General features: G+C 42.7%; 2 protein-coding genes across 3 annotated transcripts in view; both read right to left on the bottom strand.

Annotated features, from left to right (window-relative positions):
* Positions 1-1778: 1778 nt before the first annotated feature.
* Positions 1779-25776, bottom strand: SIRPB2 (signal regulatory protein beta 2). The gene is made up of 8 exons (XM_037811544.1): positions 25645-25776; positions 11437-11802; positions 9993-10334; positions 9376-9441; positions 8185-8314; positions 3161-3248; positions 2308-2515; positions 1779-1822 (listed from the first exon to the last, which is right to left on the bottom strand). Exons 1-7 carry the CDS (start codon positions 25715-25717, stop codon positions 2357-2359), a joined length of 1224 nt encoding a protein of 407 aa, XP_037667472.1. The 5' UTR covers positions 25718-25776; the 3' UTR covers positions 1779-1822; positions 2308-2356.
* LOC119515513 (signal-regulatory protein beta-1-like) overlaps positions 25731-25932 on the bottom strand; it is a 32139-nt gene continuing 31937 nt past the window's right edge. The window contains exon 6 of one of the 2 annotated variants that reach the window (XM_037811541.1): positions 25731-25879. In XM_037811541.1, coding sequence (XP_037667469.1) covers positions 25858-25879 — 22 coding nt within the window. In that variant the 3' untranslated portion in view covers positions 25731-25857. The remainder of the gene's footprint in view (positions 25880-25932) is intronic. The other variant, XR_005213065.1, reaches the window with a different exon arrangement.

The following is a 25932-nucleotide window of genomic DNA, read 5'->3' as shown; positions in this document are numbered from 1 at the left end:
CACATTCATCGTGGTGTGGGCCTGGCACAACCTGACATGCAGGTCTCCCGCTCTCTCTGCGCCTCAGCCTCCATTTGAACAAGGTGGGGGTTGGGCCAGCCCTGTGTTCTCCTCTCTCTGAGACCCACACTCCATTTTTTTTTTTAAATACATTTTTTTATTGTGAACTTTAACATCTATACATAACAGTGATAACATTCAAAGTATGATTTAACAAGTAGTTAGAGAACAAATTTCAAAGAATATTATGGGTTACAGTTCCACAATTTCAGTTCTTTCCTTATTATGAAATATAAGATATATACAGAAAGGTGATAACTTTCAAAGTACAATTTAATGAGTAGCTATAGAGCAAATTCAAAGAATGTTATGGTTTACAGTTCCAGCATTTCAGTTATTTCCTTTTAGCTATTCTAATACCCTAGCATCTAAAAAAAAATACTGATATAAAGATTCAGTATTCATAATCCTTTGTTAAATCCTATCTTGTCTGTTGCTACTGCTTCCTCTCATTTAATCACTTTCTTGATCTTCAGGTGTGTCTAGGCACACTGTATTGGTTAGGGTTCTCTAGGGAAACAGAATCAATGAAAGGTGTCTCTGACTACCAAATTGTAAAAGTGACTCATGCAACTGTGGGTATGCACGAGTTCAAATTCTGTAGAGCAGTCAGCAAACTGTCAATTCCAAGGAAGATGTCCATTGAACTCCTCAGGACATGCACTGGCAACTTCGACGAACTCCTCAGGAAATGCTTCACTGGGCAGCTGAAGAAGAAGTGAAGGTCCTCTATCTGTCTTGCTTATAAGTCTTCAACTGATTAATTGGATTAAATCCAGCCAATTGCATTCTCTCATTGTGGAAGGCACGCCCTTTGGTGAGTCATCAGTCACAGCTGCAGTCAATTGACTGATGATTTAATAAACCAGCCTGTTGGTTTATTAACCACTCTCAAACGTCCTCACAGCAATTGTTAGGCCAGTGTTTGCTTGACCAGACAGCTGGGTACTATCACCTGGCCAAGTTGAAACATGAACCTAACCATCACACACACATTCCTTTTTATAACAACATTTTGTGTCACCTCCTTTACTTCCTTCAGTGGAATTAAGAAATAATAAAACTGACCTACATGCATTAAGAAAAATCAACATTATGCCTGTTCTAGTTTGCTAATGCTGTCGGAATGCAAAACACCAGAGATGGGTTGGCTTTTATAAAAGAGGGTTTATTTGGTTATACAGTTACACTCTTAAGGCCATAAGGTGCCCAAGGTAACATCAGCAACTGAGTACCTTCACTGGAGGATGGCCAATGGTGTCCGGAAAACCTCTGTCAGCTGGGAAGGCACGTGGCTGGGGTCTGCTCCAAAGTTCTGGTTTCAAAATGGCTTTCTCCCAGGATGTTCCTTTCTAGGCTACAGTTCCTCAAAAATGTCACTCTTAGTTGCACTTGGGATGTTTGTCCTCTCTTAGCTTCTCCAGAGCAAGAGTCTGCTTTCAATGGCCATCTTCAAACTGTCTCTCATCTGCAGCTTCTGTGCTTTCTTCAAAGTTTCCCTCTTGGCTGTACCAGCTTGCTCCTTCTGTCTGATCTTATATAGTGCTCCAGTAATTTAATTCAGACCCACCTAATGGGTGGGCCAACACCTCCATGGAAATTATCCAGTCAAAGTCATCACCCCCAGTTGGGTGGGGCACATCTCCATGGAAACACTCAAAGAATTACAATCTAATTAACACTGATAGGTCTGCTCACACAAGATTACATCAAAGATAATGGCGTTTGGGGGGACATAATACATTCAAACTGGCACAATGCCCTAAACAGAGAAGAAAAGGGAAAGTAATTTGGAATAAAATAATCTGTGTTTCAATCCTCAGGCATGAGTACAATAAGACAAAATGAAGCAGTTGGATGCTTGCCTCTATGTACCGGCTATTTTGTGGGTGATTAAAATAGTGTAAATGTGTTGCTATGGGTGACATAATTTTTAAAAATGGTACCAAGAAAAAAAAAATCCTCTTAATAAAGTTATGAACAAAACAAAGTCCAATTTTCCCTCAGTTGACACAGTAGTTACTTTCCTGGAAAATTCAGAGTATATTAAAACTGTGCAAAAAATATTTTGTATGCCAAATTGGTTTAGGTTCTAGATTCAGATTATTTTAAGCAGTGTTTCAGCTGCATTAGGTCCTGGCAGGACACTGGACACACACGGGGGAGGAGGGACTGCTTTTTGTGGTAAGAGATTCTCCTTTCCATTGAAGGGGGCCCAGCAGCAACCCTGGCCCCTGCCCTGCTCACCGAATGTCCTGCAAGGTTCAGGAGGCTGGAGGTTCACTCTGGACTGTGTTCATGCTCGATGGCCAGCAAGGTGCCAGCAGGGTCTTTGGCTGGAAACTGACAACGACTTGCCCCAGCTTAAAAATCTGGGGATGGGTGGCTGCCAAATCCAGGAGCCGGTATTTGAGTTCCTGAACCTGGGTGTCTCCACTTCTTTGCTTTTGTGCCACTAGGGAAAGCCATTTATTAGGTCAGGGGATGCCTGACCCTATCCCATGGGCCACCCTTTAACTCCCTGGCAGCTAGTACTTCTTGAGCACTTACTATTAAGGACTTTAAATGGATTAATTTGCTTCATCTTCATGACAACCCCACAAAGTGAGTGCTGTTATAATCATCTCTCTTTAACAGATAGGGAAGCCCAGACTCTTAAGTGGATTTAAACCCAGGCCATCTTGCTGACCATCACCCTACACAACCCTATCTCTCCTTGGCCAGTAGGCCTGTGGTTGTCAGTTCATACATCTAGCTCCTGGTGGTGGCTCCTGGAGCTGGCTCCGGATTATCTGACTGGAGGGGTTTAGGGCACAATTTGACTGGAAGGAGATATGAGGGTATGAACTTAGACCTATATTTACATAGCACTTATCTAACTTTCCTTAACAAAACTGGGTAGGTGGTGGGGGTGGGGGTTGATGTCACACCTCAAGCCCCATCTCCACCCCCTCCAGGCCCATACCAAGGTTCCACCACCACTACCACCTCCATGTTCACCTCACCATCCCAGGCCCACCTCCACCCCTAGTCTCATCCCCACATAATTTCCACCCTAGTCTTGTCCCCCAGCCCCATCCCTTAGTCCCAGGCAACGTACCTCCAGCCACATCTCCATCACTGCTTCTGCTCCAAAACCCAGCCTTCTTTTGGCACCCTTCTGTGATCTCTCCACAAGTGTGATTCCACTGTGGACAGGCACTGTGTGTCATTACTGATTCCTATGTGTGTCCCCAGAGCCAGTGTCCCCTCTGATCTCCTCCTTCAGTGCCCCTCAAGCATAGACCGTCTCTAGCTTAGTGGCCCAGAGAGAGCTACTAGGTGGAGGAAGCTATTGATTCCTCCACTGATTCAAACGTTTCAGAGGCTCCCATATAAAAAGGCACCAAATACCTCCCACCCCTCTCTCCTACCACTGCCTCAGAAAAGTTGGGACTATTTTTCCCTCTTTTCACAGCTTCCCAGACCCAACTAGCCATAGCAATAATAGAATGATAGTACTGCCAACCTGTGTATGGAAAGATGCTTAACTGCACAGTGAGACCCAATCCAAACCACAATGACATGTCTTGTTACCCTATCTAGCTGGCAAAAAAATTCTAAAAGAATGACCACATCAAGTATTGCCAAGGAGGTGAGACAACAGGAATTGTTCCATGTCTAGAGGGAGTGTATTTTGGCAGAATGGAATTGGGGCACAGCTTGTTAAAACTACTAGAGTTGAAGAGGCACAAAACCTATACAACCACAAATTCTACTTGTGGGAATATGCCCTAGGGAACTCTTGCATGCACCAGATGATACAATGAGAATGTTTCTGTGATAGCAAGAAGATAAGGTGGACTCTTAGGTGTCCATCCATCAACAGGAGAATTCACAAATATAACATATTGATGCAACTGAATACCATAAAACTGTGAAGAAGGAATGAATTAAAGCTACAGGTATCCAACCTGGATAAATCTCCAATGTTGAGCCAAAAAAGCAAGGTTGGGAATGAGATGTGTGACAAAGTGTCATTATACAGTGCCATTTATACAGCATTTAGAAACATATTATCCCATGCTTGACCAGGCCTGGTGTTGGGGATACACCACTGATGAGTTGTGAGGATGTAGGAAACCCCTCTCAAGTGGTCTGACCCCCTTCCTCCAACTCAGGGCTGATGGGATATCTGCAGGTGGAAGTGGGAGGCCCTCAAGGCCCAAGGGGAGTGATATGTAAGGACACCGCTCTCTCATGGGAAGTTGCCATGGAACCCAGACTCTGTGGCAGCCTTCATGGGCTTTCCTTGGCAGAGGAGGAGGAAGATGGGGACAAGAATCATGGGAGTGGAAGGAAGAAGATAAAGAAGAACAACAGGGGAGAAGAAAACAAAAGGGGAGGGAGAGAAACAGATTCTCTGATTCAGGGAAGCCTGGAGTGTAGCCATGGATCTCCATGGTTCAGATGCTGAAGCCCAAGCAGGGAGTGTGTCTGTGTGTGAAGCAAGCAGGACTTGGCCGAGACCTCAGGGCATGTTGTGTGTCAAGAGTGCCTGTCAGCCCCTGGCGGCCTCCTGTGGCCCACACCTTCTTTGGTCCGCCATCTTGTCTGTCCAGTCCCCCAAGTGGCAGAGCAGAGGCCAAGCTGGGGTCGCCTGCTCATTCCCTTTCAGTTGGTCAAGCAGCAGATGGGGCCCCCTGGGGCCCTGAATTACCCACCTTTTGCTTTATTTGCCAGCATCCCTTCTGCTTCCTTTGGGACTGCTTTCCAACCACCCACCCACCACTGCATCCCTGTAAGACCTGCCCCTGCCCCAGTCACATGACCTGAACTGGCCAACTAGGGCCTTTCCCCAGGATTTTCCAATTGTATCTGAGAAGTAGGGTTAGGGCCCTCTGGTGGCTGAAGCCACCAGACGAGGGGCCCAGGCACTGTGGGCTGCCACACTCTCTGTCATGTGGAGCGCAGTGACTGGAGTTTATTCGGTCACCGCATAATAACAATTATTTGATGCTTCCCATGTGTCGTGCCTGCCTTATGTGCATCAGTACATTTTATCCCCAAAACTAACTGATAAGGGAGGTACTAATGTTATCACTAGTTTACAGAAAAGGAAACCAAGACACACAGAGGGAAGGAAACTCACCTAAGAAATAAGCAGGGAAACTAGGATCTGAATCCATGCATTCAGATTCCTAAGACCCTGAACTTCACCTCTACCCTATACACCCCTCAGGTGTTTAGAGTCTAATATGTGCTAGGAACTTTGCTTGGTACTTGCCATCCCTGCACCTTGCCAAGCACAGTCCTGCCTCAGGGCGTTTGCACTCACTGTTGCTTCTGCCCATTAAGCTTTTCTTCCAGGTATCTGCAGGGCGCCCTCCCTCCCGTCCCTCGTGTCTCGGCCCAAATGTCACTTTATCAGTGAGGCCTCCTCCATCCACCCTAAATAAAACAGCATCACCTCCCCTGGTGCTGGCACCCTCCATCCCACTCACCCTGCTGTATTACCCACCTCAACGCTTATTACCATGCGGCCTATTACATATCTACATTTACTTGTTTATTTTCTTCTCCAGTAGGAGGCAAGCTCTGAGAGAGCAGACTTTTCTGTTTTATTTTCAGCACACTGAATAGGGTCTGGCAATCATGCTTTCAACCACTTTTTGTTGACTGAATGAAAGCAGCTATAATTGTGAAAATTCAGTTTTCTTTCTTCAGGAAGCTCAAATTCTGGTGGTGACAAGTAATAATCACCAAGGAAATAAACACATTATCCTCCCCCCCCAACTCAGACAAACACGCACTCTCACAAATATTCACACACTGTCACACACAGTAGCAGTAAGTGCTACAAAGAGAACTTGGGCTGCGTAAGGGAAATGAGAGTGATAGAGGTGGAGGTGCCACTGTGGCTGGAGGGTTCCGGGAGGCCTCTCGAAGGCAGCAGTCAAGCAGAGACTTAAATGAATTAGGGGTTTGGTGGGGTCCAGGCTCAGGGGGGTGCCAGAGCAGAATCAGTATAGGGGTGGTGGTCAGTGATGAGGTCAGACAGGGCAGCAGGGAGCAGACCACAAGGGCCCAGTAGGGCAAGGGGGTTGCAGGGACAGAGTGTGAAACCACCATGGGGAGAGCAGCCATCTGTCAGCCCTGAGCTCCAGTTATTTCCGAGGCCCAGCTCCATGCTTCCTTGCAGTACTAGTTTCCTGTGACTGCTGTAACAAATTACTACAAACTTGGTGGGTTAACACAACAGAAATTTATTCTCTCACAGTTCTGATGGTCAGAAGTTTGAAATCAGTTATCACTGGGCTGAAAGCAAGGTGTTGGCAGGGCGACACTCCCTCTGGAGGCTCTAGGGGATAATTTGTCCCTTGCCCCTTCCAGCTTCTGGTGGCCACCAGCATTCCTTGGCTTGTGGCTGAGTCCCTCCAGTCTCTGCTTCTGTGACCACATTGCCTTCTCCTCTTTTGTGTCAAATCTCCCTTCGCCCCGCTCTTACAAGGACACTTGTGATTACATTGGACCCACCTGGATAATCTTCCCATTTTAAGATGGATCATTTCGTCCCATCTGCAAAGAACTTTTTTGCCATATAAGGTAACATTTACAGGTTCCGGGGAAGAGGATGTGGATAGTTTTGGGGGTCATTATTCAGCCCACCACGCCTGCACTTTCCAGTGTCTGGTAATTCAATGATTTCTTCAATTCTCAGACTAAATTACTGTTCCAACTGGATTAGGTTTTTTCCAAATTGATTTTCTGTTTATTTTGACCCCAAACACCCAGACTTAATTCCCCTCCCCACCTAGTAGGTGCTAATGAATATTGGCATGGAAGGAGAGCAGGGAGTAAAAGTATTGTGCCCACAGGGTACAGACCACACAGCAGGTCTTTGGTAATTGTGAATGGAATTGGATCTTACACAATGCAGAGACATCCACATCATTATCCTTGATGGTCCCAGAGGTGACTTAGCTAAGGGATCCTAGGGAGGGTGTGGATAGAGTTAGAATTTGGATTGGGAGTCAGGAGTGTCCGACTCTAGGCCATGTTCATTTTCCGCCACATCAGGGCTTCTCGATCTCAGCACTTCTGACACTTTGGACCAGATTATTTTTTTTGTGGGGGGCTATCCTGTGCGTTGTAGGATGTTTAGCAGCATCCCTGGCCTCTACCCACTAGATGTCAGCAGTATCCCCCAAGTCGTGACAACCAAAAATATCTTCAGACATTGCCAAATGTCCCATGGGCAGCAAAATCACCTCTGGTCAAAAGCAACTGCCCTGCATTGTGTTGACCTAGTGGAGGTGGTGGTGCAAAGACATGCTGTTTCAGCTGGGAATTGAACTCAGGTTTTCCATGTGGCAAGTAAGAGGCTGCCTTCATCCTTGTTATCTTCCCTAGGGAAAAATTTCAATTGGGCCTGTGACTGCCAGAATAAAGACTACATTTCCCAGCCTTCCTTGCAACTGGTCATGACCATGTGATGACATTCTAGCCAATGAGAGGCAAGTGAGGTGGGTCAATTCCTCATGGCCTTAGAGGGGAAAGTAAGGTTCCCCTTCACTCTCTTTGGTCTTGCTGTCTGGAACCTGGACCTGGTTGTGGAGCAGTGAGATCAAGGAATCCTGGTCTCAATACCAGGGAGCCCCATATTGCCTGTCCTGCTTATGGTTAGATATTACTAAGGAAAGGGAGGAAGGAGAATGATATAAATGGAAGGCACAGGTGATGTGGCTGGGTAAGCTCAGAGGAGCTCAGGAAAACCCTCCAGGAAGAGGACTCTGAGTAGGGTCTTGAAGGACGGAAGATTTGGAGAGAAGGGGAAAGGAAGCCATTCCAGAAGGGCTGCAGCAGGAGCAAGGGCATTGAGCAGAGACCTGAGTGAAACCTTGACACACAAGAAGGGCTTGATGCATCAGAGGGCTGCCCAGTGCAAAGTGGGGAATTTCACCAGGTGACCTGAAACCAGGCCTAGGGATCCAGAAGTTTATCATGAGACCTTGGGGGGCATCTGGAGGCTGGAGATTGGAGGCAGAGAAATGGTTGAGGAACCCTGGCTCCTTCCCAACTCAAAGTACCCACTCTAGGGCTAACCCCTCACTCCTGGTGCTTGCACCATGCTGTGATGCTCACAGCTCTCCTGGGTCTGGGGTCTTGAAGTCTTCTTGCCAGCTCTTCCAGCGGGCAGCCAGGATCATCAGGAGTGCAGACAAGGACACTGTCTTCAGACCCAGAATCACAAATGCGAGTATGGGCAGGAGGCCTGGGGGACACAGGGCAGGGCTCAGGCAGGTCCCCTGTGAACAGGCCACAGCCCACACTTGGCACCCCTTATTGGGTCAGGCCCAGCTGCTGAATAACCTCTGGGGCTACAGCCTTTCTAGATTGGGGGAGGAACTCAAAGACCTCCCCTCCCCTTTGCCTTGGCTTGAAGAGACCTTGAACAATATCCCACCTCTACTTGTCTTCCTCCCTAGTGCATCCCTGATATCTGATAATAGTGAAAAATAAGGCTATCATTTATTGCTCGCTTGGCTCCTCTGTCTCAGGCTCTGAGCTAAGAACTTCTTAACTGCCTAATTTAATTCTCTTAAGATCCTACAAAGGAGGACAATGGTCGCATTTTTATAAATGAGGAGACAGGCCCAGAGCAGGGAAGGGATTTGCTTAAGGCAAAACATGTCAAAGAAGTGATGAGACCCAAGTGATCTAGCTTCCAAGAATGGCAGAAACAGGGCCAAGCCATAGGGAGGCTGATCTGACCACCTTTATCTGAAAGTCTCCCATCATTGAGTGCCCCTAGTGTTATCACGTGTTGTGCCAGGTGTAGTTCTGGGCACTTGGTGTGTATGTGATCTCATTGGAATCACACAGAACCAGTGAGTCAGGCTCTCTGATCAACCACCCATGCCTACCCCACCCTCGGTTCATAGAGTAGGACATCAGAGACCAAAGGAGCTGGGCAACCTACCCCTGATCACACAGCTAGAAAGTGGGGTCAATCCAGGCCTGGTTACAAAGTCAAGTTCTTCAGCACTGTTATTCATGAATCGCAGGGAACTCCCTACTTCTCAACAAAGACTGTTCATTGAACAGACAGCTCTGGCTATTAGAAAGCTCTTTCTTCGATTTAGCTGTAACATGATTCTCTGGGTCCCTGGTTTTACAGTTGAGATGGAGTCCTGGGAACTTCCTTGGTGGCAGATGGGCTCTAGAAGTCTGGGACTGCTTCATTCCCATGGCCAAGCTCTCTGTGAACCACTCCCCACCCCCCCACCATTGCATGTGGGGCTGGTTAACTCCACTGGAGGTAGGTACACTCACCTGATGGAGAGATCCTGGTTGGAGAAGCATCAGTAAATTCTGCCTCTTGGGAAGAGTTGGATTTTGCTGCAAGGGGAGAGAGGCTTTCTCATACTTCTTCTTTTCCTTCCTCCCGGCCACTTCTTGAGCTCCTGTGCTAGGAGTTGGGGTCACTGAGATGAAGCTGCCAGTCTCTAATTGGGTGGGGCTCAGGCAAACCTTATAACTATGAAGGACTATTTGTACCCTCTACTTGAGCACCTCTGGGTTAGGGACAATGCCTGATTCATCTTGGTGTCCCTAGCACCTAGCACAGTGCTGGACATACAACAGGCATTCAGTAGATCTTTGTTGAATAGTTTATGGTCTATGGGAAGTGCTGTGGGAATCCAGAATGAAGAGAGACTATCTCTTTCTGGGAGGAGGAGAAGTTTTCACAGAGGAAGGGCCATTTGCACTGGGACTTGAAGGATGAGTAGGAGTTCTCCAGAGAAAAGGAGAAAGCACTCCAGGCAGAAGGAATAGCTTATGCAAAGATATGAAAGCTGAGAAGAGCTAGCTTGCTTTGGACATGGTGAAAACTTCTTGTGGATCCCCCCTCTTTACACCTCCCAGCCCACCAGTGTTTCCTTTCTCACCTTTCACTCTCAGCATGGTACCTTGACCAGACAGATATTGCCTGTTGAGTCTCCTCTGAAACTTGACACAGTAGTAGGTTCCTGCATCCTCAGTGGAGACGTCCTGTAGGAGAATGCTGAAGTCGCTGTTGGAGGTCTGGACTGCTGTCACATTGGGGTGGGAGATGCCTCCAAAGTTGTAAATGGCCTCCCGGTTCAGACCAGTCCCCCGGAACCACCTGATGGGCCCGGGGGGACCATCTCCAAGCACTGTGCAGTTCAGGAGGACATCATCTCCAGTGGTCACTGACACCAACTCCTGGGGTTGGATGATCCAGAGGTTTGGCTCAGGGTCCCCAGCTCCTGAAGCAAAAGAGAGGGCCCTTGTTGGATTCCCTCTCTTCCTTCTTCAACCACTCATCTCCTCCTTCATATTGTCCTACCTCCCTTCTTCCTTCCCTGATTTCTTCACTCAGCCCATCCCTCCCACATTCTCTCATTACTAAATAGTTGATTTACTCAGTAAAGAATTTCTATGTGCCAATGCTAGGACTGGAGATAAGAAAGCTCAGCAAGACAGACAAATGTCTTGCCCTGAAGAAGCTCCCAGTCTGTGGATGGAGATAGTGACAAAAAGCACCCTGACAGTGGAAACCCAGAGGACTGCAGGACCACAGAGGAGGCACCTCTCATAGCTTGGAAGGAGTCAGGGAGGGCTTCTTAAAGTACTTGCATCAAGTTAAAATGAACTCCATACAGATATTCTCCTGTGTAAAGGAGAGTCAACAGCTTACAGGGTGGGTGGTTTCACAAACATCCATTCTCTTATTTAGTCACATGAACAACTCTTGAAGTAGGAATTACATTGCTTATTTTATAAGTTCAAAACTTGAAGCATATAGAGTTGAAGTGGCTGATTAAGGGCACCTTGTATTGAATGACAGACCCAGGATTTCATCATCCAGGTCACCACTGGTGGAATTATAGATACCATGACTGATTGATTACTAGGGGAGTTTGGTTCACTGAATTATCAGTCCCAATTTTTGACTCCCCTCTAGTAGGATGGTACATTCACATGTTTGTCATGGCCTTATGGTGGGCAGAGAGCATTTCTTGTCCCTTAACTTTGATAATAGCCATGTGACTTGTTTTAGCCCATTGGATATTAGCAGACAAGATGTAAGCAGAGGCTTGAGATGTACTTGTGTGGTTGAGCTTGCCCTCCTTTGCTGCTGCCATCTCCATGAGAAAAACATACCTTACATAGCTGCTTCCTCTCCAGCCTGAACCCTGGCATGGCACATGTGAGAGCTGCCCCAGCCAACCCATCAATAAGTGAATGAGATATAAATACTTATTGTATGCCATTGAGGTTTTGTGTTATACTGTATTGCTGTAGAAAAAGATTACTGATAAAGGGAGATAGAACTAAATGCTCTGTCCTTCAGGGTCTGATACTTACCCTTCACATGGACTGAGGTGCCCTCACCAAGCTTCTTTTCTGAGTGCTCACTTAAGCCATCAAACTTCACACAGTGGTAGGTTCCAGCATCCTCCCTGGTGATATTGTGGATATGGATGGAATAATCCCAATTAAGTGGCTCTAGTGTCCGTTTGATCATGGGTATCACCCGGGGTGAGAAGCTGTGTTTGAAGTTGTAAATTTCCTTTTGGTCTTGATTGCTCACCTTGATCCATTTTATCATGTCATCAGTCGAGGAGCTGACCACTGTGCACCTCAGTAGGAGTGTCTCACCTTCTGCCACCAGCATAGGGCCTTCAGGCTGTAGTACATGCCATTCATTCTCATTCCTCGGTTCAGAGGCTCCTGAAACAGAGGTAGAAAGGCCTCTCACTAGTCAGGGATGACTCAGAGACCCAAGAGGCCTTTATCTTGCCAAGAACAATTGCTTAGGACACTAGAGGGGTGTTGTTAGAGAGGGAAGGGAAAGAGGTGATGAGGTGGCTGGCTGTAGAGAGAGAACAGACTAAGGCAGAATTCTATACCCTGTGGAAATGAAAACAAAATAAGACTTTTTCAGACATACAAGCTCAGATCCACACTACAATAAATGTTAAAGGCAGGAAGAAAATGGCACCAGAGGGAAATATGGATTTGCCCAAAGAATGAGTACCATAAATGATACCAACATGGATGAATAGGTAAGCTTTTTGACAAAGAAGTTAAAATGGCACACTAGAAAATATCCATTAAACACAAAAGTAGGCAGTAATGAAGGAAATATGGAACTAAAAGAAATATACAAACAAATAGTAAAATGGCAGAAGTAAATCCTACCTTATCAGTAATTAAACTAAACACAAATTGATTAAACATTGCAATTAAAAAGCAGAAATTGGCAGAATGGGAAAAAAATGATCCAACTATATAATGTTCACATGATACTCACTTTAGATTCAAAGACAAAGAGGTTGGAGGTAAAAGGGTGGGAAAAGATACAGTAACCAAACGAGCTTGGAGTGGCTATACTAATACCAGACAAATAGACTTTAATAAAAAATTGCTATTAGAGGCAAAAAAGGATGTTTTATAATGTTAAAAGAGTCAATCTATCAAGAAGGTACAGCATTATAAACACACATGTACCTAACAACAAAGCCCCAAAATACCTGAAGCAAAAACTGACAGAATTGTAGAGAGAAATAGAAGATTGAACAATGATAGTTGGAGGCTTCCAAACCTTATTTTCAGTGATGATTAGAATGACAAAACAGAAGATCATTAAGGAAATAGAAGACTTAAACAATACTATAAACTCACTATAACTAACTGACATCTGCTGAACATTACAACCAACAGCAATAAAATAAGCATTATTCTCAAATACACATGAAACATTCTCTAGGACAGACCAGATGTTTATGAAGCCAAATAAAAATCTCAATGATTTTAAAAGGATTGGTATAATAGGACGTATGTTCTCCAACAATAATGGAATGAAATTGCTAATCAAAAAGAAAGAAATTTGAGAAATCCACAAATATGTGGAAATCAAACAACACACTCCTAAATAACCAATGTATCAGAGGAGAAATCACAAGTTAAATCAGAAAATACATTCAGATGAGTGAAAATGAATCTCTACACACCAAAACTTATGGGGTACAGTGAAAACAGTACTCAGAGGGAAATGCATAGCCTACATCAAAGAAGAAACATCTCAAATCAATAACCTAATCTTCAAGCTTAAGAAACTGGAAAAAAGAATAAATTAAATCCAAAACAAGTAGAATGAAGACTATAACAAAAATTAAATTGGAAATAAATGAAAGAGAGAATAGAAAAAGAATAGAGAAAATCAGTGAAACCAAAAGTTGGCCAACAAATTAGATAACCTAGAAGAAATGAAAAAGTTCCTAGAAAGATCCAAACTACCAAACTGATTCAAGAAGGAATAGAAAATCTTAATAGACTTATAAAAAGTAAAGAGATTGAGTTAGGAATCAAAAACTTGCCACAAAGAATGCCCAGGACCAGGTGACTTCATTGGTGATTTTCCCAAATGTTTGCAGAAGAATGAACACCAATCCTTCACAAATGCTTCTAAAAAATAGAAATGGAGGGAAATCTTCCTAACTCACTGTTCCGATTGCTAATGCTGCCAGAATGCAAAATACCAGAAATGGATTGGCTTTTATAAGGGGGGTTTATTTGGTTACAAAGTTATAGTCTTAAGGCAATAAAGTGTCCAAGGTAAGGCATCAACAAAGGATACCTTCACTGGAGAAAGGCCACTGGTATCCAGAAAACCTCTATTAGCTGGAAAGGCATGTGGCTGGTGTCTGCTTGCTCCCAGGTTGCATTTCAAAATGGCATTCTCCAGAATGTTGCTCTTGAGGTGTTTTGTCCCCTCTTAGCTGCAGTTACTCTCCAAAATGTCACTCTCAGTTGCTCTCCAAAATGTCACTCTTAGCTGTTCTGCATCTGGGCCTGTGTGGCTCTTTTTAAGGTACTCAAGTGATCCAATAAAGACCCACCCTAAATGGGTGGGACAACACCTCCACAGAAATAATCCAATGAAAGGTCTTGCCCACAGTTGATTGAATCACATCTCCTTGGAAAAGCACTGAACCAATAGGTTCCATCCTAATCAACACTAATATGTCTGCCCCCACAAGATTGCATCTAAGAACATGGAGTTTTGGGGGACATAATACATCCAAAGTGACACATTCCATCTCCTGGACCCCAAAATGACATGATCTTTCCACATACAAAATACATTCATCCCATCACAATATCACAAAAACTTAAATCATTTCAGTAACAATAGTTAAGTAAAAGATCCCATTAAAATCAGTTATAAGCGTGGTCTGTCCTAAGGCAAAATTTCCCTCTGGCTGTGGACCTGTGAAACTTAGAACAAGCTATCTGCTTCCAATATACAAAGGAGGGACATTCATAGGCTAAACATTCCCATTGCCATAAGGAGAGACAGTAAGGAAAACAGAGTTAACAGGATCAAAATAGTTCTTAAAACCCACAGGGCAAACTCCATTAGATTTCAGTCTGAGAGTCATTTACAGAATGACATTTTACCCTTGGAGCTTGAGAGAGCGGGAGTCTAACCCTTCCTAAGGGCCGTTGTGGCAGCCCTTTACTCTCCAAATGCTGGGGTGAGTTCTCCAACATAATCACACACTGGGGAGACCACCCGTTTGGCCCCACCCTCCTCAAACATTGGGGTGCCACCCAGACTCTGCCTCTCCGGGGCAAAGCCTTTCCCCTCTCTGAACAGTGGGGTGGCAGCCAGGCTCTTCCCCATCCTCAGGGAATGTGCTCCACCCTCTCTGGGGCCTGGGGTGGCAGCACTCTTCCTGAGCATCCAGGTGGAAGGCCCACCCTCTGCCTCCAGGATAAACACCATTTTCACGTACATGGGTTGCTCTGCTCTTTTTGCCCAAGATTTCTTGACTCCAGACTTCAATTTCAATTGAAGACATTTTTCCTTCAATTTGTTCCTGTGTCCCTTCCAGTTCAGACCGATCATGGCTCCAGCTATACAGTTCTCTCAAAAATCTTGTTGGCTTGACATGAAGCACACAGGGGTCAAACTGTCAGACAATAGGACTTTCCACAAATCCTTTCTGGATAACTCCATCTCCAATCTTGGCTTGTACTGAAACAGCAGTCAGTTTCCAAGTTTGGTTAAATCCTCATGTGGGCTGTAGCTTCTGAGGTCTTACTTTTTGGAAATCCAGAGTTTTCTAGACCATCAGTTTCTGGTTTCTTTGTACCCAAGAGTTCAGTTCTAAGTTTATCTCTCTCTACTCGCATTTTACTATAAGCTGCAAGAAGCCAGGCCACACTTTTGATAGTTATTGTTGAAATCTCTTCAGCTAAGTATCCCAGCTCATCACTTTCAAATTCTGCCTTCCATCTGATGCAGGACACAATTCTGCCAAATTCTCTGCCACTTTAAAACAAGAATCACCTTTCTTCCAGTTGGCAATGACACATTCAACATTTCTGCTCAAGGCGTCATCAGAAGTATCTTTAGAGTCCATATTTCCACAAACAGTCTCTTCAAAGCTGTCTAGGCCTTTCCTGTCAAGCTCCTCACAATTCTTCCAGAATCTTCCCCTTATCCATTTAAAAAGCCATTCCAACATGGCTATTTGCAAACTTAGCAGCACCCCACTTCTGGTACCAGAATCTATTCTGATTTGGTAATGCTGCCAGAATGCAAAATACCAGAAATGGATTGGCTTTTATAAAGGGGGTTTATTTGGTTACAAAGTTACAGTCTTAAGGCCATAAAGTGTCTAAGATAAGGCATCAACAATCAGGTACCTTCACTGGAGAAAGGCCATTGGCATCCAGAAAACCTCTATTAGCTGGAAAAGCACATGGCTGGCATCTGCTTGCTCCCAGGTTGCATTCAAAATGGTGTTCTCCAAAACGTTGCTCTTGGGGCATTTTGTCCCCTCTTAGCTGCAGCTCCTCTTCAAGAGGTCAGTCTCAATTGCTCTCCAAAATATCACTCTTAACTGTTCTGTGTCTGGGCCTGAATGGGTGGGGCAACACCTCCATAGAAATAATCCAATGAAATGTCTTCCCCATGGTTGATTGAGTCACATTTCCATGGAAACTTTGAACCAATAGGTTCCAACCTAATCAACACTAATAGGTCTGCCCCGACAAGATTACATCAAAGAACATGGAGTTCTGGGGGACATAATACATCCAAACTGTCACACTCACTCTATGATCAACATACCTATGAATACAAATGCAAAAATCCTCAACAAAATACTAGAAAACTGAATCCAGATGCATATAATCCTATATTAAAAAGGAATATATACCATGAGCAAGTAGGATATATCTCAGAAATTCTACTCGGTTCAACATACAAAAATTGATGCACATAAAAATAGACATATTGATCAATGGAGTCAAATTGAGAGTTCAGAGATAGACCCTCAGGTCAATGGTCAACTGATTTTTGACAAGGCTCCCAGGTTCACTCAACTGGGCAGAACAGCCTCTTCAATAAATGGTTTTGGGAGAACTGGATATCCATGGCCAAAAGAATGAAAGGGAACTCCTATCTCACACCCTGTACAAAAATTAACTCAAAATGGATCAAAGACCTAAATGTAAGAACCAGTACCATAAAACTCCTAGAAGAAAAGGTAGGGAAACATCTTCAAGATCTAGTGATAGGCAGAAGTTTCTTAGACCTTACACCCAAAGCACAAACAATGAAAGAAAAAATAAACAGGAACTCCTCAAAACTGAATACTTCTGTGCTTCAAAGGACTTTGTCAAAACTGTGAAAAGGCAGCTGACTCAATAGAAACCACATCTGATAAGGGTTTGACATCCAGAATATATGAAGAAATCCTATAACTAAACAATAAAAAAACAAAAAACCTAATTAAAAAATGGGCAAAAAACATCTATAGACATTTTTCCAAAGAGGAAATACAAATGGCTAAAAAGCACACGAAAAGATGCTCATCGTCACTGGCTATTAGGGAAATGCAAATCAAAACTACAATGAGGTATCATTTTACACCTACTAGAATGGCCGCTATTAAACAAACAGGAAACTACAAGTGTTGGAGAGGATGTGCAGAAATAGGAGCATTTATTCACTGCTGGTGGGAATGTAAAATGATGCAGCCACTGTGGAAGACAGTTTGGTGGTTCCTCAGAAAGTTAAGTATAGAGGTGCCTTACAACCCAGTAATCCTGCTACTCGGTATATACCCAAAAGATCTGAAAGCAGGGATGATCATTGCACACTGATGTTCACAGCGGCATTATTCACAATTGCCAAAGATGGAAACAACCCAAGTGTCCATCAACAGATGAATGGATAAACAAAATGTGATATATACATATGAAGGAATATTATTCAGCACTAAGAAGGAATGAAGTCTTAAAGCAGGCAACAACATGGATGAACCTTGAGAACATTATGTTGAGTGAAATAGGTCAGACACAAAAGGACAAATATTGTATGATTTCACTAAAATGAACTAATTATAATATGTAAACTTATAGTCATAAAATTTAGGATATAGGTTACCAAGAGATATAATAAGGCTAGAGAATGGGGAGTGGTTGCTTAAAATGTGCAGAATGTTTAACTAGGTCAAACTTGAACATTTGGAAATGGATAGAGGTGACGGTAGCACATTATTCTGAGAATAATTAACAGTGATGAATTGCGTGTGAATGTGGTGGAGAGGAGAAAGTTTAGAGTCACGTATGTCACCAGAAAGAAAGTTGGAGGTTAAAACATGGGAATGTATAATACAGTGAAATTGGTGGTGGATGATGACTGTGATTAACTATACAAATATAAAACATTCTTTCATGAACTAGAACAAATGTATGACACTATTATGAGGAGTTAATACAGAGTGGCATATGGGGAAAAATGTACCTATTGCAAACTATGGACTATAGTTAACAGTAATATCTTAATATTGTTTCATCAACAGTAACAAATGTACCACACTGATACCAGGGAGTCAATAATAGGGGAGATAATGGGTATGGGATGTTCTTATTTAAAGTTCAATTTTACTGAGATATATTCACTTACCATACATTAATCCACAGTGTATAATCAATTGTTCACCGTACCATCACTTAGTTGTGCACTCATCACCACAATCAATTTTTGAACACTTTTATTACTCCAAAACACTAAAAATAAGAACAAAAATAAAAGAAAAAAGGACACCTAAAACATCCCATCCTCCCCATCTATTTTTCTTTTAAATTTTGTCCCCATTTTTCTACTCATCTGTCCACATACGGGAGTGTGAGCCACAAGGTTTTCACAAGTACACAGTCACACCATATAAGCTACATAGTTATACAATCATCTTCAAGAATCAAAGCGTGCAGTTCTACAGTTGCAGATATTTCCTTCTAGCTATTCCAATACACTAAAAACTAAAAAGGGTTATCTATATAGTGCATAAGAATGCCCCCCAGAGTGACCTCTCAATTCCATTTGTGATGGCTCAGCTACTGAAACTTTATTTTGTTTCATTTCGCTTCCCCTTTTTGGTCAAGAAGATTTTCTCAATCCCATGATGCCAGGTCCAGTCTCATTCCCAGGAGTAATGTGCCACTTTGTCAGGGAGATTTACACGCCTGGGAGTCATGTCCCATGTAGAGGGGAAGGCAGTGAGTTTACCTGCTGAGTAGGCTTAGAGAGAGAGAGGCCACATCTGAGCAAACAAAGAGGTTCCCTGGGGAGACTCAGGCACAATTATAAGTAGGCTTAGCTTCTCATTTGCAGTAACAATCTTCATAGGGGCATGCCCCAAGATCAAGGGCTTGGCCTATTAAATTGGTAGTCCTGTGAGAATATCCGTAACTCCCTGGGTGGGGAAGTTTAATATTTCTGCATTTTCCCCCAGTTCCTCAGGGGGCCCCTGCAAATACCATTTTTATTCTCTGCCCAAATTACTTTGGGATGTATCAGGGTTTCACACTAACCTGTAGAAACCAACCAGATATCACTTCCTATTCAAAATTCCAAGTAATTATGGTGTTTGAATAAATTGACCATACAAGTTAAATTATTTAGTGTGCTTTAGAAGGTATATATCCTGCATCAAATAAACATATCTTCCCTTGGCCTCACACAGAAGTTGAAGTTTAAAACACAGTCAACATTGTCCTTTACTCTTTGGCCTGTTTGCCTTAGTCCTAACCAGATCCACTTCATTTGTATCTCTAATTGAAGTCTGAACTCTTTTTCAGCTTTTTTTTAACAGTTGCTGTATGAGGTAATACTGACATTCATAGCTGCTGAACTCTAACTCTGAGTCTCAGGTGTCACACCAATACTCGAAGTTCCAGGGACTGACCAGGTTATACACAAAGAGCTCAGCATCTCGGAATTTGGAGATAACTATTACAACTCAGGAATAGATGTGACTGCTGTAAGAGCTTACAATATAGGAAACTTTACAATAAGTGTTCCCCTGATAACTCGTGCTCTAAGATTCAATTCTCAGAGTTTACACACTATAGTTTTGGGTTTTCTTTTTTATTTCTTTTTTTTTTTTGAGTAATGAAAATGTTCCAAAATTGATCATGGTGATAAATGCACAACAATGTGATGATACTGTAAGCCAGTGATTACAGACTTTGGATGGATTTGGATGGATTGTATGATGTGTGAATATATCTCAATAAAATTGCATTTTAAAGAAACCTATAAAATTGAACTTGATATGAACCATGAAAAAAATCAATGTGCATAATACACCATATTAATAGAATAAAGAACAGAAACTCCACATGATCATCTCCATAGACACAGAAGAAACATTTAACAAAATTCTCCACCCATTTATGATTAAAAAAAAAAAAAACACTGAAGAAACTAGTAATAGAAGGGAACCCCCTCAACCTGATAAAGGGCATCTATGAAAAACCCATAGTTAGCGTCATACTAACAGCGAAGGACTCAACTCAATGAACTTAGTTTCCACTTTAACAGACTAGAAAAAAAGAGTAAAGTAAGCCCAAATTAAGTATAGGAAAGGAAATAATAAAGATCTGAGTAGAAATCAATAAAATAGATAACAAAAAGAAAATCAGTGAAACCAAAAATCTGCTATAACTAGTATGTGAATTTAGCAGGACATAGGATCACTATAGCTTTTTTTTGTATTTCCATATACTAGCAACAAACAATTGGAAAGTGAAATTAAATAACCATTAACAATATAATAAAAAATAGGAAATATTTAGGGACAAATTTGACAAAAAAAAATGTGGACTGTATTTTGGTGTGCTAAAGCTGACAAAATGCAATATACCAGAAATGGACTGGCTTTTAACCATGGGGATTTATTAGCTTATAGATTTATAATTCTAACGTTGTGAAAATGTCTCAATTAAGGTGTCAACAGGATGATACCTTCTCTGAAGACAGGTTCCCGGTGAGCTTGGGAGATAGCAAAGCACATGGAGACATCTGCTGGTCCTTCTCTCCTAGGTTCCTTTGCTTCAGCTTCTTGGTTCTGCATCTGTGGCTTTTTCTGTGAGTTTCTCCTAATTACATCTCTTCACTTCTCTATGCATTTTATCCTCTTATAAAGGACTCCAGTAAGAGGATTAAGACCTACCTTGAATGGGGTGGGTCACATCTCAATTGAAACAATCTAATCAAAGGTCCCACCCATATTAGGTCCGCACCCACAGGAATGGATTAAAAGAATATGGCCTTCAATGACTGTTACTAAATATACAAATATAAAAATGTTTTTGCATGTGGGAAAGCAAATGAATGTCAAACATGTAGAAATTTGAAAAAGGGATGGTATTCAGCAAAAAACATAATCAAAGCAAACTGGAGTCTATGGTCAACAGTAACATTGTAATATACCTCTATTAAATGTAACAAAGGCAATACGCCAAAGCTAAATGTATATGAGAAGGGGATATAGGGGAGTAATATGGGATTCTTGGTAGTGGTGTTATTTGCTGTCCTTAGTAGTATATTGTATTGTATGACATGTTATTTTTCTTTTTATCATTTTTTCTTATTGCTGAAAAAAAAAACAATTTTTCTTGTAGTAATCAGTATGTTCAAATGCTGATTGTGGTGATAAATGTACAACTTTATGATGATACCATGAACAACTGATTGTACACTGTGGATAAAGGTATGGTATGTGAATATAACTCAATAAAATTGTAGGAAAATATATATATAGGAGTAAAAGTGTTGGAGAAAACATGGTGAGAGGGATGATGCCTCACCAATATGGACTAACTACAATGGGTAAACTCAGAATTGAATCTTAGAATATAGCCTAACGTGGACACAATAATTGTAATAGTCCCTAGATTGTAAGCTCTTACAGCAGTTAACTCTATCCCTGAATTGTAAGGCCTATGCTGATCCCCTAGCGTATGTTGTCACAAACATTCGGACTGGCGGTTTGATGTGCTGAGCCCTTGAGCATGGGACTTGCCCTTATGAAGCTCATTACCACAAAGGAGAGTCTAAAGTTGTATGTAATGGTGCCTAAGAGTCTCCCCCTGAGTACCTCTTTGTTGCTCAGATGTGGCCCTCTCTCTCTCTAACTGAGCCATCGCGACAGGTGAACTCGCTGCCCTCCCCCCTACGTGGGACCCGACTCCCAGGGGTGTAAATCTCCCTGGCAACGCAGAGTATGACTCCCGGGGATGAATGTGGACCCGGCATCGTGGGACTGAGAGTATCTTCTTGACCAAAAGGGGGATGCAAAATGAGACGAAATAGTTTCAGTGGCTGAGAGATTCCAAATGGAGTCGAGAGGTCACTCAGGTGGACATTCTTATGCACTATACAGATAACACCTCTTAGGCTTTAATGTATTGGAATAGCTAGAAGTAAATACCTGAAACTACCAAACTCCAACCCAGCAGTCTGGACTCCTGAAGACAATTATATAATAATGTAGATTACAAGGGGTGTAAGTGTGATTGTGAAGACCTTGTGGATCACACCCCCTTTATCTAGTGTATGGATGAGTGGAGGAATGGGGATAAAAACTAAAGGACAAATGGGGTGGGATGGGGGATGATTTGGGTGTTCTTTTTCACTTTTATTTTTTATTCTTGTTCTGGTTCTTTCTGATGTAAGGAAAATGTTCAGAGATAGATTGTGGTGATGAATGCATAACTATGTTATCATACTGTGGACAGTGGATTGTATATCATGGATGATTGTATGGTGTGTGAATGTATTTCAATAAAACTGAATTTAATAATAAAAAAAAAAGAATATGGCCTTTTAAAGATGCCCATAACAGCTTCAAACTACCACAGATTGAAAACTAAAAACTTTCAAAATATTGCTGAGAGAAATGTTAAAAAGAAATCTAAAATAAACAGAGAGATTCATGCATTCATGTGTTGGAAGACTCAATACCAACAATATACAAATTCTCCCCAAAGGGATCAATAGATTCAATGCAATCCCTATTCAAATCCCAGAAACTGACAAGCTTATTTAAAAATTCCTAGAATAGCCAACTCTAGAATTGCTAAAACAATTGGAGAAATATAAACAAATTTGGAGAACACTACCTGAGTTAAGAGTTTTTATAAAACTACAGTAATTAATACAGTGTACTCTGGTGCAAACATAGACAAATAGATCAGCAAAACTGAATAGAGAGTCTAGAAGTAGTCCCACACATACCTGAACAACTGACTTTTCTACAAAGGTACAATGGCAGTTCAGTAAAGAAAGGAGATTCTTTTCAATGATGGTGCTATAACAGTTGGAAATCCATATGCTAACAAATAAACTTTAACTCAGCCCTTGCACCATATACAAAAATTAACTCAAAATGGATCATACATATAAATGTAAAATGCAAAACTATATAACTTCCACATGAAAGCACAGGGAAAAAAATCTTTGTAACCTTGGGTTAGGCAAAGATTTCTTACATATGACATGAAAATCACAATCCGTAAAAGAACAAATGGATAAATTGAACATCATAAAAATTATGAACATCTGCTGTTCAAAAGAAATTGGTAAAAGAATGAAAAGACAAGCTACAGTATAGGAGAATATCATACATAAGCACATATAAAATATATACTTTTATGCATATATTTGATATATGACTTTTTCCAGAATATATAAAGAACTCTCAAAACTCAATATTGAGGAAAACAATTAAAAATGAGCAAAAGATATGAACAGACACTTCAAAGAAGATGTACATGAACACCTTTACTCACCAAAGAAATGCAAATTAAAACCACAATGAGTTGCCACTATATGTCTATTGGAATGGCTAAAATTAAAACGTCTCACCCTCCCAAGTGTTGGAGAGGATGTGGGGGAACTATAATCCTCATATGTTGCTGGTGGGAGTATAAAGTGGTACGACCTCTTTGGAAAGCAGTTTGGCAGTGTCTTATAGTGCTAAACATACACCTACCACACTATCCAGTCATTCTCTCCTTAGGTATCTTTCCAAGAGAAATGAAAGCATATGTTCCCACAAAGACTTGTATGTGAATATTCAGAGCAGCTTTCTTTGTCATAGTCCTAAACTGCAAGCAACCCAAATGACTGTCAATAGATGAACGGATAAACAAAAACTATGGCTTCTCTGTACAATGGAATACCACTCAGCAATGAAAAGGAATGAATTATTGACATATTCAGCAACATGACTAAATCTCAAAATTATTATGTTGAGTGAAAGAAGCCAGACAGAAAGAACGTACACGTATGATTCTAGTTTTATAAATTTATAGGAAATGCAAAGTAATCTATAGTGATAGAAAGCAGATCTTCAGTTGCCTGAGGACAAAGCAAAGCGGGAAGAAAAAATCACAAGGAAGTTTTTGTGGGTGTTGAATAGGTTCAATATCTTGATCTTGGTGATACTTTCACAAGCATATACTTATGTCAAAACATCAAACTGTACACTTTAAAGATGCACAGTTTATTGTATGTTAATTATACCTCAATAATAGTACCTCTTTTAAAAAAAGAAAAGTCATTTTGAAGGCTGTCATGTATGGAGTGGTCAGGTTGGGACAGGGGTGATTAATGGAGAAGAGGCAGTGGGCAGTAATGAGGACTCTTAAACCCCGCTGGGGTGAGTCTGGGGAAGTGAAAACCAGGGAAGAAAGCGGAGCCGCCAGTTAGGCCCTGTGCCCCACACCCTCCCTGTACCCAGTCTCCTTCCGTGTGTCCCACAGGCTTTAGGAAGTGTCCTGAGAGCTTTGCCTCTGCCTCGTCTGGAAGCTGGACCTGCTCCTTCCCTACCGCTTTGAGCCTCCTTTCCTCTCTTTTTCACCCCCCACCCTCCACCCCACTTTCATGGTGTCTGTTGAGGGGCTTCCTTTTGGAAGCCTGGTAGAAAACGGATATTTTAAAAAACTATTTTGAGTATTTTTATTCTGGGTAGTTTATGTATATGATTTTCCAGCCTAGTGCTTAATACATCATGGACACTCAAAAGCCCTTGTGGAATGAGTGAATAGGATTACGAGTCACATTTTACCATGAAGAAAACCAGCTCGGAGAAGTGAACTGGTGCCCCAAATCACGTGGCCAGGGAGCGAGGGAGTATCCAGGTCTGACCCCCCTGTGTCCCCTGGGGCCTCTTCTCGGGGTGACCACTCTGCAGGGCCCCAGGCATGATGAACACAATGCAGACCACAATAGGGCCTGGGGCAGGGGCCCAGATGGGCAGAAAATATAGCGAGCCCACCAAGAGCCAAGCATCGTGCCTTGTGGGTCAGAGGGCCCTGGGGTTCAGTGGCCGAGCTGTACCCAGAAGCCCCAAGACTCGAGTTAAATCAGCCTGGCTCTGAATTAGAAGAGACATGGTTACGAGAGTAATATTAGCCAACATGCACTCAATCTTTTGTGGTGCTGGGTACTTTACATGAACTATCTTGTTGAATCTAACAAAGTTGTGAGACATTACCTATTATTAGCCCCATTTTACAGAGGGGAAACCCTGAGGCTCAGAAAGAAGCGACTCAAAAAAATTCATGGAACTGCCGCACAACACAAACAGCGAACCCTAAGTTAAACCATGGACTACAGTTAATAGCACAATTATAAAAATGTGCTTTCATCAATTGCAACAAATATTCCACAACAATGCAAGGGGTTAAGAATAGAGTGGGATATGGGGACTCTGTAAACCCACAACTTCTCTAATAAAAAAAAAAGAAAGAAGGAGGAGAGGAGGAGGAAGAGGAAGAGGAGAAAGAAAGAAAGAGAGAAAGAAAGAAAGAGAAAAAAAGAGAGAAACTTGATTTTGAACAAGGGACCCTACATTTCATTTTGCACTTTGCGCTACAGGTTATGTAACTGAGTCTTGCTACATTTCTACTCGATACTCACAACATCCCTAGATAGGTCTTATCAGCTTCCCGTTTTATAGAAGAGGAAACTGAAGCCGGCGGAGATGTGGCATATGACACAGGCGCAGTGTTCAAGCCAGAGTCCATGTGAGTCCAGAGCCCGGCGCCCACCCATTCTACTGTGCCGACTCCTGAGACGCTGCTGCTGCCTTGGAAACTGGGTCTGCACTCTGCTGGGGACAGGAAAGTTCCCAGCTCCCCCCACTTCCAACCCTGGGACCCGCCAGGGGTGGATCCCGTTCTGTTGCAGATCGTACTCACCTGAGAGGACAAGCACCAGCACTAGCAGCAGGAAGCAGGGAGGCGAGTGGGCCAGGCTGGTAGGGGTGGGCATGGCAAGGGGTGCACACTGCCTCCTACAGTCCCCAAGACGTGCGGCCCTTCTGCTCTCTGTCAGGTGCTGGAATCTGCAGCAAGGATGGCGCACAAGGCTGTTTGTGCTTCTCTTAGCCAAGGCTACTTCGGGAAGTGTTTTCACCACAGCAAGAGGCAGCTTCTGGTGCAAAAGGAAGGAGCTGGGTCATGGGATTTCCGATGATCGCATCCTGA

The sequence above is a fragment of the Choloepus didactylus genome, chromosome 19 (genome assembly GCF_015220235.1).
Source record: "Choloepus didactylus isolate mChoDid1 chromosome 19, mChoDid1.pri, whole genome shotgun sequence".
Lineage (NCBI taxonomy): Eukaryota > Metazoa > Chordata > Mammalia > Pilosa > Megalonychidae > Choloepus > Choloepus didactylus.
The sequence above is the reverse complement of the archived record's forward strand: the minus strand, read 5'-3'. Positions and strand labels throughout refer to the sequence as shown.

What these genes read in the sequence shown, in the direction of transcription:
- SIRPB2 (XM_037811544.1), bottom strand. Translation starts at nt 25,717, where the DNA reads ATGCCCACCCCTACCAGCCTGGCCCACTCGCCTCCCTGCTTCCTGCTG. An exon ending in AACCAGGATCTCTCCATCAG is followed by an intron (nt 8,315 to 9,375) that starts GTGAGTGTACCT and finishes TGTGTCCCCCAG; the next exon opens with GCCTCCTGCCCATACTCGCA. An exon ending in ACCCCAGACCCAGGAGAGCT is followed by an intron (nt 3,249 to 8,184) that starts GTGAGCATCACA and finishes GCCTGTCCACAG; the next exon opens with TGGAATCACACTTGTGGAGA.